Source organism: Bombus flavifrons, chromosome 6, assembly GCF_040668555.2.
Source record: "Bombus flavifrons isolate JBK064 chromosome 6, iyBomFlav1_principal, whole genome shotgun sequence".
Lineage (NCBI taxonomy): Eukaryota > Metazoa > Arthropoda > Insecta > Hymenoptera > Apidae > Bombus > Bombus flavifrons.
In genome coordinates this window covers 10,271,466-10,285,701 of record NC_138447.1, presented here as the reverse complement: position 1 = coordinate 10,285,701, position 14,236 = coordinate 10,271,466, and the positions used below count along the sequence as shown (strand labels likewise).

General features: G+C 40.5%; 2 protein-coding genes and 1 long non-coding RNA gene across 6 annotated transcripts in view; 2 read left to right on the top strand and 1 right to left on the bottom strand.

Moving 5' to 3' along the window:
- The window catches only part of LOC138180945 (uncharacterized), a 214,367-nt gene that overhangs the window by 108,961 nt on the left and 91,170 nt on the right, over window positions 1-14,236 (bottom strand). The gene's annotated exons all lie outside the window — the stretch shown is intronic.
- Window positions 1-14,236, top strand: part of LOC138180943 (dipeptidase 1) — a 257,130-nt gene that overhangs the window by 155,804 nt on the left and 87,090 nt on the right. The window lies entirely within an intron of this gene.
- On the top strand, window positions 3,260-8,819 carry LOC138181236 (sarcoplasmic reticulum histidine-rich calcium-binding protein). The gene is made up of 2 exons (XM_069115943.1): window positions 3,260-3,271; window positions 5,602-8,819. Exons 1-2 carry the CDS (start codon window positions 3,260-3,262, stop codon window positions 7,387-7,389), a joined length of 1,800 nt encoding a protein of 599 aa, XP_068972044.1. The 3' UTR covers window positions 7,390-8,819.

Sequence of the window (14,236 nt, the reverse complement as noted above, 5' to 3'; positions counted from 1 at the left end):
GGTATACGATAAAATTTGTTTTTGCAAATAAGTAGGTTCGCTGTGTGTTTTTAAAAAAATCAACCCATACACGAAGGACTCGCGTCATATGGAGAACTTCGTTAACGCACTGATGCGCTGATTTAAATTATGTACGTGAAATTCAGTTTTACAAATTACCGTGCCGTGTTCGCAAGATTATTTTAAAGATAAGTAGATTCGCCTGATCTCTTTACGAAATCCGAATGTTACGCAAAGAGCATACGTTGCGGTATTACTCGTTAATACGTCGACTGAAATTTTAGTTAATGCATCCAGCGTATTTAATTCTGCAACTGCATGGAATTCAATTTCGCGAATTTTCATTTCACGCAATCGATATACAACGAAGTTGGTTTTAGAGATGAGCAAATTCGATCTTTTCCTTTGGACGTTCAATACGGACAAATATAGCGATCGATGATTGATTCAAATATTCATTAAGCCATAGAGCGATACCAGGGACCGTCCTCTGGATGTCGGCAATAGTGAAACGGCACGTGTCGCGCGCGCGTTAGCGACAGCAGGATTTTATCGTCGCCGCGTGTACGTACACAATACGATTATTCTGTCACTTCATTGAGCGTGCTTTATCGGACATGACGTAGAGATGGAAAGGCTATTTCATCCTCGGCCGGCGATTTCATAAATCATCGTTCATTTTTCTCCTCTATCACGAGTCGATGTTTTCCACGCTAAACTTTCCCAGTTTGACTAAATTCTTTCCATCTCTTTTCATTATTTCACCTTCGGCCGGCAATTTTTTCGAATAAAAAACGATCGGAAAATCTGTACGTGGGTAACACGAGATTTAAAATAATGACGACCGTCGTTCGTTATTCACGCGCGAGTACACATAGGAGGAACGAAATTCTGTTGCGATTCATAAACATCCACCCTTAATCCGGATGAACTGTTCTCAACTAACACGCTTGGAATATCCGAGAGAGGACTTTGCCTTGACATTTTCGCAAACTCGTTCGCACCACGTGGTCTCGTAACCGCGTAATGTCCCAGCCAGAAATATATACATATATATACCTATTAACCAAGATACGTGAGAACATAAATTCGTTGAGAAATCGCGTAAACGTACGATAAAGGGCGAAGTTCGAACGGCTGGAGTGTCGCGTTTAATCGCAGGAGAATCGAGGAACACCGTGATTCGCGGATAATTGAGGGAAGATAACGAAATCGACCGACTTCCCTACATTTCACGTTATCAGCGAAAATGAAAAAATTATCAAAATATCGTCACTCGAGCTTCGTTTTAGAGATACGCGTAAAAGTATTTTCAATGTCACGTTTTTAGAATTGTAACTTTAAGATTTGCTGTATAAGCTACCGCTCGTATTTGTTGGAATAACGTCGATATACGAAATTAATTGTTCGAATAATATGAATTTAAGATACATTCAACTTCTAAACTAAAGATCATTTGCTTATCAAAAAGGAAATCTTCAATCCAAAGCTTGAAACAAAGGCAGAATAATATATCGATAAAATTATTCGAAAATTCGAGCTTATTGAAGTCAGTGAGATGTACCCTATTCTACGTAGTTAGTAAAAATACTCTTGCAACAACGATATTTACGATTCGTTTCAACAACGTCACCTTTGAAACGAACTGCAGATTTTTCTTCTATATACTCGACACGTTACTCTTCGCACAGAGACCTTTTATGAAATCGAATTACCCTAAACGGAAAGATTTCCACGTTCGAATATCGATGAGTTTACTCTCTTTCGCATCTTGGATGCGATTCTCGACAATTCGTCGATTATCTTTTCAGCTCGTCTTTCGTCATGTTCCCGAGGGTTTTTTCGCAACTAACAGGCGATTTCAGGGATTTCCCGAGAAAATGTCGCGCAACAACCAAGAAATAAGGGTTCCAGCGAAACGAGAGGTAACCTGGGGTAATGGCCTCGAGATAACTAGATTTCAGGCAATTGAGTGACGAAATTACAGCAAGGACAGAAAAGCACGAACACGTAAGACGTTGTTACGGCGATTGGTATAAGTATTTTACTAGCGAGCGTAGTATCGCAACGAGCCACTAAAAGCGGCGACATCGACGCCGTTTATCTTTAGCCGCGTTTCATCAATACGACTTACCAACCATGTTCCGCAATCGTAGCAACGTAGAAAGCACAAATTTCGGCAGAGCACCGCGATAATATTAAATACGATATTAAAGTTTACAACGTTTAATTAGTCCATAACTTGGCTCACGAGCCGTATCTTTTACACGGATCTACGAATATTTGTAAAGTTGGCGTACACGGAAATTAATCGCGTAATTTCGTCTATCTACAAACAAGCAACGGTTCGATCGACAGGCCGACGAACGAAAAGGAATTGAGCAAGCGAAACGGCCCGTTAAATATTCATGGAACGGGGGAAGCAACAAGGAAGAGAAATCAGCCCATTTATCCTATTAAATAATGAGATATATAAATTAAATTCGGTACACGCGTCGTTTGCTTCGTTTCTGGTCGAATGCACGGCCACGCATTAAACGCTGGTGAACGCCTGTGTTTACGAGGTAGCAGCGATGGCGGACAGGAAAATAGGTGTGAAAGCGAAAATTCGGCTCTCTCTCTTTCTCTCTCTCTCTCGATCGTTTTTTTTTTTTTTTTAAGCACGCGTTGAGCTTTTACTTTTGAAACCACGATTTTTTACGCGTATTGGCATAAACGCGTACAACGATGCTCGATTAAACCGAGCATGAAAAGAAATCAATCGAACGAATCGTAACTCTCATCGCGCGATTATTTGAAAACCGATAAATCTGAATTTAAAAGAGGAAATTACGATGATACGCATAGCAGCGTTACGATCGAGTTCCCTACGCAATTTCGATTGCTCGTAAAATGGTCAACGATTATACAGCGGCGCGGAATATCGATCGATATTTCCATCCATCAATTTTGATTCATCGGGACGGCCGGCATCGCCGCTTCCTCGATTTTTACTGTACCGGAAACGGCGTCTATAAGGAACGTCGAACGGTTATGAATGAAATTCGATGATTGCCAATAGTCCGCTGCGAGTGATCGGACCCGGTCGCGGTTCGGCGCGTATTATGACGACAATTAAAATATTAGATTCCGTCGTAAACGACACTGGTGCTTAGCACGGAAGAAAGTATCGATTGCCAATTGCTCTGTATAAAAGTACAGCGTCACAGAACTTTGGTATCCAGTTGTTCTCTGGCTGTATAGCCAAAATAACGGAGACATGGCAACGTTGGTAAGTTCATCCCTTATCATTATTATGTTAATCTCTTATTAGACTTAACATAAGTATTTTCCGTGATTTATCAGCTCCTATGTGAGAAACTTTGTTTATTAACTGCGCTATCGAGGTACCTTAAATATCTTCGTAGATTTCATACAGCGGTCATTTCATTCGGATAATTCTTGAAATTCCGAGTTTTAGATATTTAGAACTCGTCAAATATTACTTTAGATACGCTTAGATACAATAATAATCGCGTAATTTCACTTTTGAAATCCAAATGAATTTAAAAATGTCCAAAGCATATTGAAATATCTGAATTCTTTAACATTTCATGTATATTAACATTGACATTATTAAAGCAAGTTGCCGACACAAAAATCAACACAACATACAACATTAGCTATTCAAGTTAAGGATGCGCCATTTCTTATTCATTCCCTACGGGGAGATCCACTAATCCTATCGTTTATATGCTGTTGTCGCTGATTAAATTCCGAGTTAATCAGCGAGCAGGCGTTTGCATTTCAAGAAGAATATACCAAGATGTCGCGAACATCGTGTTACGCTGCTCGGTGTCTGCGAGCATAACGAGAGATTAAAACAGACGGAACACGCTGATACCTGAGTCGCGTCGCTGCAACGACGGCAGCATCTCTGAATAAGACTTATTGCTGTCGCTGATAAGCCGACTCTCAACGAGATGTTCGAAACTTTAGTCATTGTTCACGCGTACTTCAAAAATATCGTATCTTTTTGAAACATTAACTCTGTAGGTTGACTTGGAGCAGCGACTAGTTTTCAAATCGCGCCAGAACATATATAGATAAATCTTTTAACGAATGTATCGTTCGTGTTTGGAATTCGTTGGCAGGCCGGAAATAAAATTCCTGATTGTACTCGCGTCGTTTCGCTGTATTCATTCTCATCGCGCCCAGGTCACGCATCGCGAAATAAAGCTGAACGTAGGACGGAACGCTAATTTAAAATTCCTGTCCGCGTAACGTGAGGTGGCTTCAATTTTTTCGCGGACGTACCACGGATCGCATAAATCATCGCTAAAGAGAGAGTGTGAGAGAAACAGGGAGACAGACAGAATGAGCGACGCTGAAGATCCATTCGTTTCGCGCTAAAAACCTACCATTTCCTGATCGTTCGAAGATAGCTGACCTCGCTAATTCCGTGGCGCAAAACCGAGATTCGATTTCCTGCCCGTGTACCATCTTGGTCACCGAGTTCAACTGTGCTTTCTTCGGCGTTTACCCGTCTCTATCTTCACAGTTTAGCTCCTCTGCTACCTTTCGGACCGTGCGAAAGGAAGAAATTTACACGACAAGAAATAGCAAAGCGCGATAAAACGAGCCAGCGACGATTTACTGGATATTATCTCCGGTTTTTCCACTCGGACGTGTCCGTTTCGCATGTGCGCTGCGAGCCAGCATGTAGCAGACCAAAATGGCCCGCGCCAGACCCGACGATGTTTTATTGTTTCGGTTAGCCAGGGTAATGTCAGCTGCGCGAAAATATCGTCGCCTGCGCATCATAATGAACTCGCTTGTGGCTAGACGATTTTCAAAAAATTACCAATCAACCCATTCGTCATCATTATCCATATCAGTATTTAATAATAATTTGGACATCCGAGGACAATTTACAAAGTTTGTTGCTTATAATATAATACTGTAGGGTCTTTATTTATTAGTTTATTTAAAATGGATTAAACTGGTATTGGTTAAACAGAAAACGATGGTTATTTAACGCGAACTAAATACAATAACGTACTATAATTAAGACAACTAAATATTTAATTTGCAACTCTCGTCACCACTCTCTTACGTGGACCACACTCTCTCGACAATGCTAGCAACACTATGTCGACAACGCAATTCGCACTCTCTGACTTCTCAATTCACACTGACTGTTAATTCGCCTTTCTCCCTTAGCATCCCTTTGTCTTTTCTCATGGTCCCACCACGCACGTGTACTGCAGCCGTTCAGGGCCACGTAGGCCTTTTTTCCGCGGAACTATTCGATTGAAGGACCGACGATACATTGATGGGCCTGTCAGCACTTAGGCTTTCTCACGACATTGTTTATGGTCCACCCGATATCTCTTAGACCTTTCGTCCACGATACCACAATACAATATGTGCATACGTATATACGACACACTCTACTTAGAGAAATGAAATTTCCGCGTGTGATTCTACTTTCATAACCAGAGACTACAGACAAAAGTCAGGTCGCATATTTGATTTCGATCTCGCTACAATTTTTCGATAATTGTCATTTAAACCAAGCTCTCTGGTGTTTCTCTTTCTCAATTTGTATTCTATCCTTAGGCGTGGCTTCTAGCCATCGCTCTGTCACTGACAGCGGCGACTGGCCAAAATTTGAAAGCATCGCAAAGAGATCAACTATCAACAGTCAGAGCAGAATTGCCCGATTCTGTCAGGCTCCCGCGGCAAGTACAGCCATCTCGTCCGTTACTGCTGTACAACGCTCTAACAACCCCACAGTCACCTGCCGTTGAGAGACATCCACGAAAACGGCAATTAGGCGATCTGGGAGCCAATTTCCAACCGCTAACGTTGCCCCTAAGCGGCCAGCCTCATTCGCCGCTACATCGAGCCACTTTCGACCCCAACACCAAGACCAGCATCGTTTCCCGGATCAACGAACCAGCAAAACATGTGATCGAACCACGAATTTCGGCTGAAGCATCGCATATCACTTTTCTGACGCCACAGGTCCTTTCTACGCGTCGAGCTCACGGATTCGATGGTCATTCTTTTTACCATAGTCATAACCATCACGGTGGACATCATCATTCTCATCATCATGCGCACCACGCACATCACGATCATCATGCCAAACATAAGCACGAACATGGTCACAAGCATCATAGTGAACACGAACACAAACACGGACATGAACATCACGTTGAGCATAAACATCAGGAAGACCACAAACATCACCATGGTCATCATCATCATCATGGACACGATCACCATCATGGTCACAAACATCATTCTGATCATAAACATCATCATGGACACGAACATAAACACGAACATGGTCATAAGCATGAACACAAGCATGGTCACGATCATAAACATCATGGAGAACACCATCATCACCATGGGCACCAACATCATTCGAAACATGAACATCACGAGGAACACAAACATCATGCCGAGCACCACCATCATCATAAGCATCATCATCATAACGAACATCATCATCACCACGATCATCATCACGTTAATGAGCATCACCATCATCATACTCACAAGGAGACCGAGAACCATCATCATCACCATGGACACGATCATCACGAACATCATAAACACGGCCACAAGGAGGAACACAAGCATCATCATGGACACGAGCATAAACATGAACATCACGAAGATCATCATCATGGCCACCATGAGGATCATCATCATAAACACGGACACGAACATAAACATGGTCATCATTCGGACCATCATCACAAACACGGACACGAACACAAGCAGAGCCATCACGAGGAACATCATCATGGACATCACGAGGATCACAAGCATAGTCATCATGAGGACCATCACCATAAACACGGGCACGAACATAAACATGGTCACAAGGAAGAACATCACCATGGACATCACGAAGATCATCATCATTCCCACCATCAGGACCACAAGCATAATCATCACGAAGAACACAAACACGGTCACGAACACAAAGAAGAACATAAACATGGACACGAGCATAAGCATCACCACGATCATCACGAAGGACATCACCATCACGAACATCATAAACACCATGCATCCCATGAACACAAACATGGACATTCACACGAGGAACATCACAAGCATTTCGACGATCATCATCATAAACATCTTCACGATAGCCATCACAAACATCACGAAGGCCACCATCACTCTGCTTTCGAGCAACATGGACATTACAAAGGATTGGGACATTACGCTTTTGATGCTTCTCAGAATCACGAAGAATATGTATTTCCGGAAGAGAGTGAGACGGTCGTAGTAACACCGCAAGTGGAGGATATTCTGAAGATTAAAAAGGAAACGGAAATAGAGAAAACTACCGAGCAAACGACAACCGAGGATCAAACATAAAAGAATGGCGGTACAGTGGAACTTCGTTTGCTCGAATGAAATTTTTGCTAGTGATCGATCAGCCTTTAAATTAATGATTTATGTTTGTGTGTGTGTGTGTGATTTTTTTTAAATCACACTTGTTAAATCGAGAGAGAACAACTTCGATTAACATTTGTTAACATTAATCCGCATTGCCGCTCTTGTGCGTCGTTTCTATTTATAAACAGTTTCTCTCCTAATGGGTTCAAACGTAATCGAAGTTCTACTGTACTCGATATTTAAATAATATTCCCGAAAGATTACGCATGATTCGTCCACGATATCGTTAGTTAAGAATCTTTCATAGATACTTTTTCTTCTTCTGTGTTTGAGCGTTAAAAGCGACTCTGCTACGTTCGCTATGTTTCTTGTTAGCCTCAGTTATATCTTTGTTGACACCTTTGAAATACAAAGTTTCCACGAGTTTACGATTGCCTTGTCCCTTCTATTAAGCTCTTTTCCGGTTTAAAGGCGAAAGTTCGATAGAAACAACAGTCCGTTTCTCGTTCTCGAACTGCAATAACGTTTAAACTTCGGTCTCAAGATGCTCGAACGTTCGCCTACAAGCAGATATCTTTGCCGTCCTTTCGCCGAGAAATCACGGGGGAAATAAAGCGAGAAATCGACGTAGAAGCTTCGACTTAATGAAATGTCCGAAATTCTAGCGACCGACTAGAGCGCAGTTAACTTCCTACTATAGAATAAATAATTACAAAAACGAGATATCGCCCAAGAAACTTGGCTATGGGAACAACGTCGAATGCTTTTCAACGAGTTCGAAACAAATTCGTAATCCGATGTAATACGCTGAAACAATCCGCCGTCGTCTCTTCAATGATTCACCGATTTAAACAACTTACGCAGCCAGTATAATCCCGACACCTAAGTTTGGAACATCGATAAAACTCTTCGCTGGCGAGCGAAAACTGTTAGAAGACCGTCAAGAATAGAAACAGGATTGTGATGAAGATGAACGTAAATTATTAGACAACGTAGATTTTATTTTTATTTTATTTTTACAAACTTTCTATGAGGCTTCATCCGGACTGCTTTATAATCGATAAGTTACTTTCGAGATCTGTACGTAACTCGGATGAATTTTTATATTTTTTAAATTATCGGAAGAAATCTATAATCAATTCTTGAAGAAAAGAAAATTATTTTCTACCGTCCAAGGAATTCTCGATCCTGAAATAATGAACTGATATTCCACGAACACCGGTGGGGTCCCTTTAGACGATCGGGAGAATCTTCCTATATGCAGAATATAGAAACTATTCCTTTGTGAGTTTTCTGAAACCCTCACTCTAGAACACATGTCACATACTCATATCGTCAGTCACGAAAATCCCTCGTGCATCTTATAACAAAATTATTTTTATTAAAATAAAACTTCGGAAAACTTCTTCGTAAAGTAAAGTGTCTTCTTTGAGAAGAAAATCAATTAAGAGCCAAATTAAACGTAAACTAAAGTTCTTAGAAAATATTAACACAGTTTATAATTGGTACAAACCAATTTTTCTTTCTCTTATCTGTTCGCGTATTTTTGTAGGATCATGTGTTTTACTACAAAACAGCTATTATCGTTTAATCCATCGCGTATTAAATATACATCCAAGCGAAGAATAAAAATAAATCTTTTACAAGATGTACAAAGATTTTTACGACTACGCATTCCTACATACTTGTGATAATTCTACTTATGGATTTTCATTCATTCTCGCGTTCCACGATGATTCTGAAGCATCATATCTGATTTATTCTGGTGTACTTGCAAGCTTTTCTCTCGCACGTTTCATATAGTTCATCGTTGTAGAATGAATGGCAGTCTGGAACACAAATAACTTCGAGAGGCGAAGAAAAATACAGAGGAGATCATTGGAAGCAATCTCCGACAAATTATCCAACTGAAATTATATAAAAAAGGGATAAATGAAACGTAAGGATTCGCTAACGAGACGATAAGAACGAAGACGTCGAGATCGTTTCCTAAGAAAACCTTGCCATGCTTCACTCGACTTTCATTCGCAAACCTCTACTTCGTGACGACATGATTAATCTGCGGGGATAACAAGTAATATTATGCTCCGTTAAACTTTCAGATCCGTTAAACACACATAAGATGACAGGAGAAAGTCGTACTCGGTTGATTATCATAGTAATTCTTTCAAGCATAATATTATCAATTAATTTCCATTGATTAAAGCAAAATATTACGGGTCAGTGGAGAAGAAAACTATTTAGATTTAAAATAGATTATATAACTTTAACACTATCTGCAAGTTACTAAAAGAATACTAAAATTTTCACGCTATAATAGAACCTTAATTACTATTACACATATTGTTCGACCAACGGAATTTCTCGTCACACAAAGCAAATTTGCTTTCATGTGAAAGATCATTTATTCTGATCTATTTTATAAATATCAATATCAGGTAGAAGTAGAAAGTTTTCAAACAAATATGCGAATATTTTTCTTTCAACTTTTTATTCCTATTTCCCAAACTTTCTTACGAATCACGTTTCGATGATAATCGATCGTTCTCGTACTCGAGATTCTGATAATTCAAGAGCTACAGAATAACAAAGATGACTCTTGTCGTGTGAATACTATTTACATTACATAAAAAGACTGAAATATTTGACAAGAGTAACTATTGTTACGAACCAGTTAATCGAAGTTCTATCATGCTCCGAGTATATTAGATTTTGATCAATTATTCGCTAAAGTTTCGTTCAAATAATAACAAAAAGTAATTCGGCGATTGGCTGTCCCTCTCGGTTCTTGTTTTATCTTCCGCCGGTTAAATAATTCTACAACTTTGTTGTAGACCGTATTATTATTTCAACTAAATGGTTGATGTAGGCAAAGGGCACGATAAACGCAAACACGCCAGTTGGAAACGCGGAAAACTTTTCCACGGAACTAGTGGCGGTATCGGGAACGAGTTCGCCGCGCAAAACGCTAATATTTCGAGGCCGAGTTTGATCTTGTTTCGCGACCTCCATCGAGACAAAGGGAACTTTCCGTATAGAATCAAAAAGCCTGGCTCCAAGTAATTTCGACGCGTAGATTATTTTCCATATCCCTGCTCTTTCTTTCCGCGATCGCACGGCGCTCCGTCACGTCGTCTCATTGCGACACCGTGTAATTTTCCAGCTAACATTCGATATCCTTCATGAATCAATTTCTACCATCGAACCGTCTATTTTCATTGGGAAAATTTCAATGCGTTTTGTCGCAGCGCGTGTTCGTTTCTCTTGGCATCGCTACTGTGTACCTTATTTGATATTAAGTCGTCCAAAAAGTTTCTTTTGTTTCATAAGAAAAAAATGGATGCACAATATTTTCAATTTTATATTATTTTATCGAATTACGTATGATCCATTTTGTTCTATTAAAATGAAGATCACAACGTTCGACAGATTAGGATTCATGCTTGTCTAAAGATGCGTTGTTGTAAAATACGTGTCTGTAAAAGAAATACATTTTTCGGACAACCTAATACAACGTAATTTCGTAAGAGTGAATTTATGAAAGAATAATAATCGTGGCGATGTATTTATGCAGAAATACTTTACAAACATAATTAACGAAATTTCGTGTACTAAATATTACAACGATATATGGTACATATAACATGATATATTTCCGCGTATCATGCGCATTTCTTCGCTTTTAAATTTCCGACGCGAATAATAGAAATATCGGGTAAAAAGTACAAATATTTGCAGTCTAATAATTAATCATACATCGGAATTGTGAATAAAAGACCATGAGGAAAAATGAACGTCAAATTTGCAACGTTGATGTCAGAAGTGGAATTCGGATTCGGAACTACGTGTGTAATTTGAATAACGTTAAACAAATAATGTAGAAAACTAAGCAAAGCCTCTGTAGTAAATTCGGAAATATTCTTATATAACTATTATTAATTTCAAAGAACCGTTTTCGATAATATTATCGCTGGAAATAAATGCGCAGCATAGATAGAGTTAATCTATCGCCCTAAAGAACACCTAACGATCCGTCGGCAAACTATGAAATTCGCGAAGAGAGAGAAGCACTCTTTTGAAATTAGAAATTCAAATATCTGACATTTCGCACTTATTTGCACGAGCAGCGAAGAGAAATTCAACGAACACGTACGAATTCGTGTCTGCTCGATCTTTGAGAAAATTATAAGAACGTTCCTTTCGGCATCCAAGAGAGCAAGCGAGGGGGGGGGGGAGGCAGAGGAAGCTATGTAGAGGATCGAAGCGAAGCAGAGGAGGGCATCGATTTTCCAAGGAAATTCGCAAAACTAGAGATGTCTGCCGGCGAAATGGGTTAATAAATCGTTCGTCGCGATAGATCCCTGGGAACCAGGCGGAAAGAAACGAGGAAAAGAGAGGAGGTTAACAAAAAGGAAGAATAGAAAGAAAAGAAAAAAGCTGATGGCCGCAGACGCCATCTTGGGATTTAAATTGGTCCGGCAGGTTTATCAGCATGCATTGGCCGGCGCTAGAAAAGCATTCTAGCAAGCAACGTTCCTTCTCTGGTTTGAGCTTCCTTACAGTATAGAAACACGGAAGATAAGCCGGATCCGTCCGATTTTGTGGCACCGAGAGAGAGTTGAGTAAATCGTGGCTCGAATGAAGACTCGAGAATAGTTCGAGTGTCGCGTTATGTTCGACCAATTTACCAAGTCGAATCCCTTTCCAGAATTTTTATCCTTTCTTCTTCTCTTCTCATCGTTAGTCGCAGATTCTACCGTCCCTTTTTATACGAATCTTCGTTCGAAACGACTCTTACCTGACGATACCTCGATTACTTTTGGTCGAATATTAATCGAGTATTTGCTCATCACCGTCGCAATTTCTGTTCCCGCAGGGCGCCTCGTTAAAATCTGATGGACGATTTGCACGCGATGCGATCTCCGTTGCGCCTGCAGCCGCATAACCGAAACATTTAACAACCCGTGTCGTCGTAAAACGATGAAAAATGCGTCGCTGTGCGTGCGCCGGATACACACGCTTTTATCCAGGAATCGCTAGCACGCTCCAACGATCGTTGCGAAACAAGCGACAAGACGCGAATCCATTTTAGTTTATGTCGATCCGATTCTCTGCAAAAATTGTTTACCCTCCGAATAGAAATATTGGACACTTTGGACACGAGAAAGATTTACAGAACGAATTAATCTGAATCGTTGTTACGAGTTTTCTGTAAGTCAGCCAAGATATCGTACAAACGGTCGTTCACGAAAATACATTACATCTATAATTCAACAAGCTATCAACGGTTTAAGAGCCTCTACCTGAAAGGAGCATTCTTCTTCCCATAGGGCCCATGTTTTAGGATGGTTAACAAAGAGACAAGACGGAGGTGAAAAAGAAAACAGGACATGGGGCGGCAACGAAGAGAAATGAAGGCACGAAACTAACAAACGTCTGCAAGTACCGTTCCATGCAAATGTTCGACAACTGTTAATCGCGAGGAACCCTGTTAATCACCCTGGAATACACTAAGAGTCTTGGTCCTTTGCGAAATACATATACATATACGTGTATAGCTTCAAAGCTTACCGAGTATCTCGTAGTCCGTTCCATGCTAGTACACTGCCTCACGAATGTATTTCGACTTATCATAGAAACGTTCTATGGTCCTCATTGAAACTACAAGATATTTGATTACAGTCATATGCTTAGTAGAAAGTTAGTTCACGTTAGTTGTTTCTATTGGGTTGACAACTAAGTGATTGCGTATTTTGTCAATACCACCTAATGACAAAATCCGCAATCACTTAGTTGCCAACCCAATATATCGCTGATTCTTCTTCGACCTACAGAGATTATAGGAGAAGTATACGATAGGTCAGATCTTCCACTTTTCAGCTTCAATACATTGTCGATTGATCTTACGTTATCAAAATCCGTCTTTTATTCGATATCGGAGCCAAACACGTGCTTCTTTATTTTTTTGAGACGTCACTGCTAGCGTTCCCGCTAACCGCGCGTCTGATGAAATCACAAAAGAAAATGTGGAAGCGAGCGAAGACGCGTGAAATTGAAGAAAGAGGGGAAAAGAGGAAAAAAAAGTGGCGAAAGGAAGAGTGGAAGATAGGGGTGACTGGTGATACCATCCGATCTAATTCCAAAGGGTTACGTTCGACGTGGCAGCCTGCTCCGCTGTAGAATTTTTACCCGCGACCAACGGAGACGAGGAAGAAAGAAAAAAGAAAAGGAAAGGGATGTGGAAAAAGTGCAGTCAGGAAATCGGATCTGTGCCACGAAAAGGAACTTACCGGAAGTTCCTCTCGCGCTGTCTTCTCTCTGTTCCCTTTTATCCCTTCTCCGCCGGCCGCCGCTATCTTTCTACGAGCAGTGTTTCCGCGAGAGTAAATTCATTTTCAGGCACGAAGCGGCCCGGTTTGAAAAAATCTGTCGCGCGGTGATTTGAATTTAAGAGTTCGCTCGTGAAATCGTATTACGTCGTGGCACCGCGGCGCTGGCCACTCGAGGAAATCGGAAATAAACGCCGGTGCACGTTTCTCTGTAAGAAAAAGAAATAAAGGGGATCGGTGAAAGAAGCGAGATAGGCTCTAGCCGGCAAGAGAATCGGAAATGAAAAGAAACGACGCTTGCCACAAGAGCTTGCGTGATAAAGTGCACTACCATTTACGAGTATTACTGGTCACATCCAAAACACGATACGTGTCTGAAATTATTACAAAGGTGATTAATCGATTAGAACAATGTAGAATATGAACGAAATTAGAATTTGGGATACACGACAAAAATTACGGAAAGTATTATATGTTCGTAAATATGTATAATATAC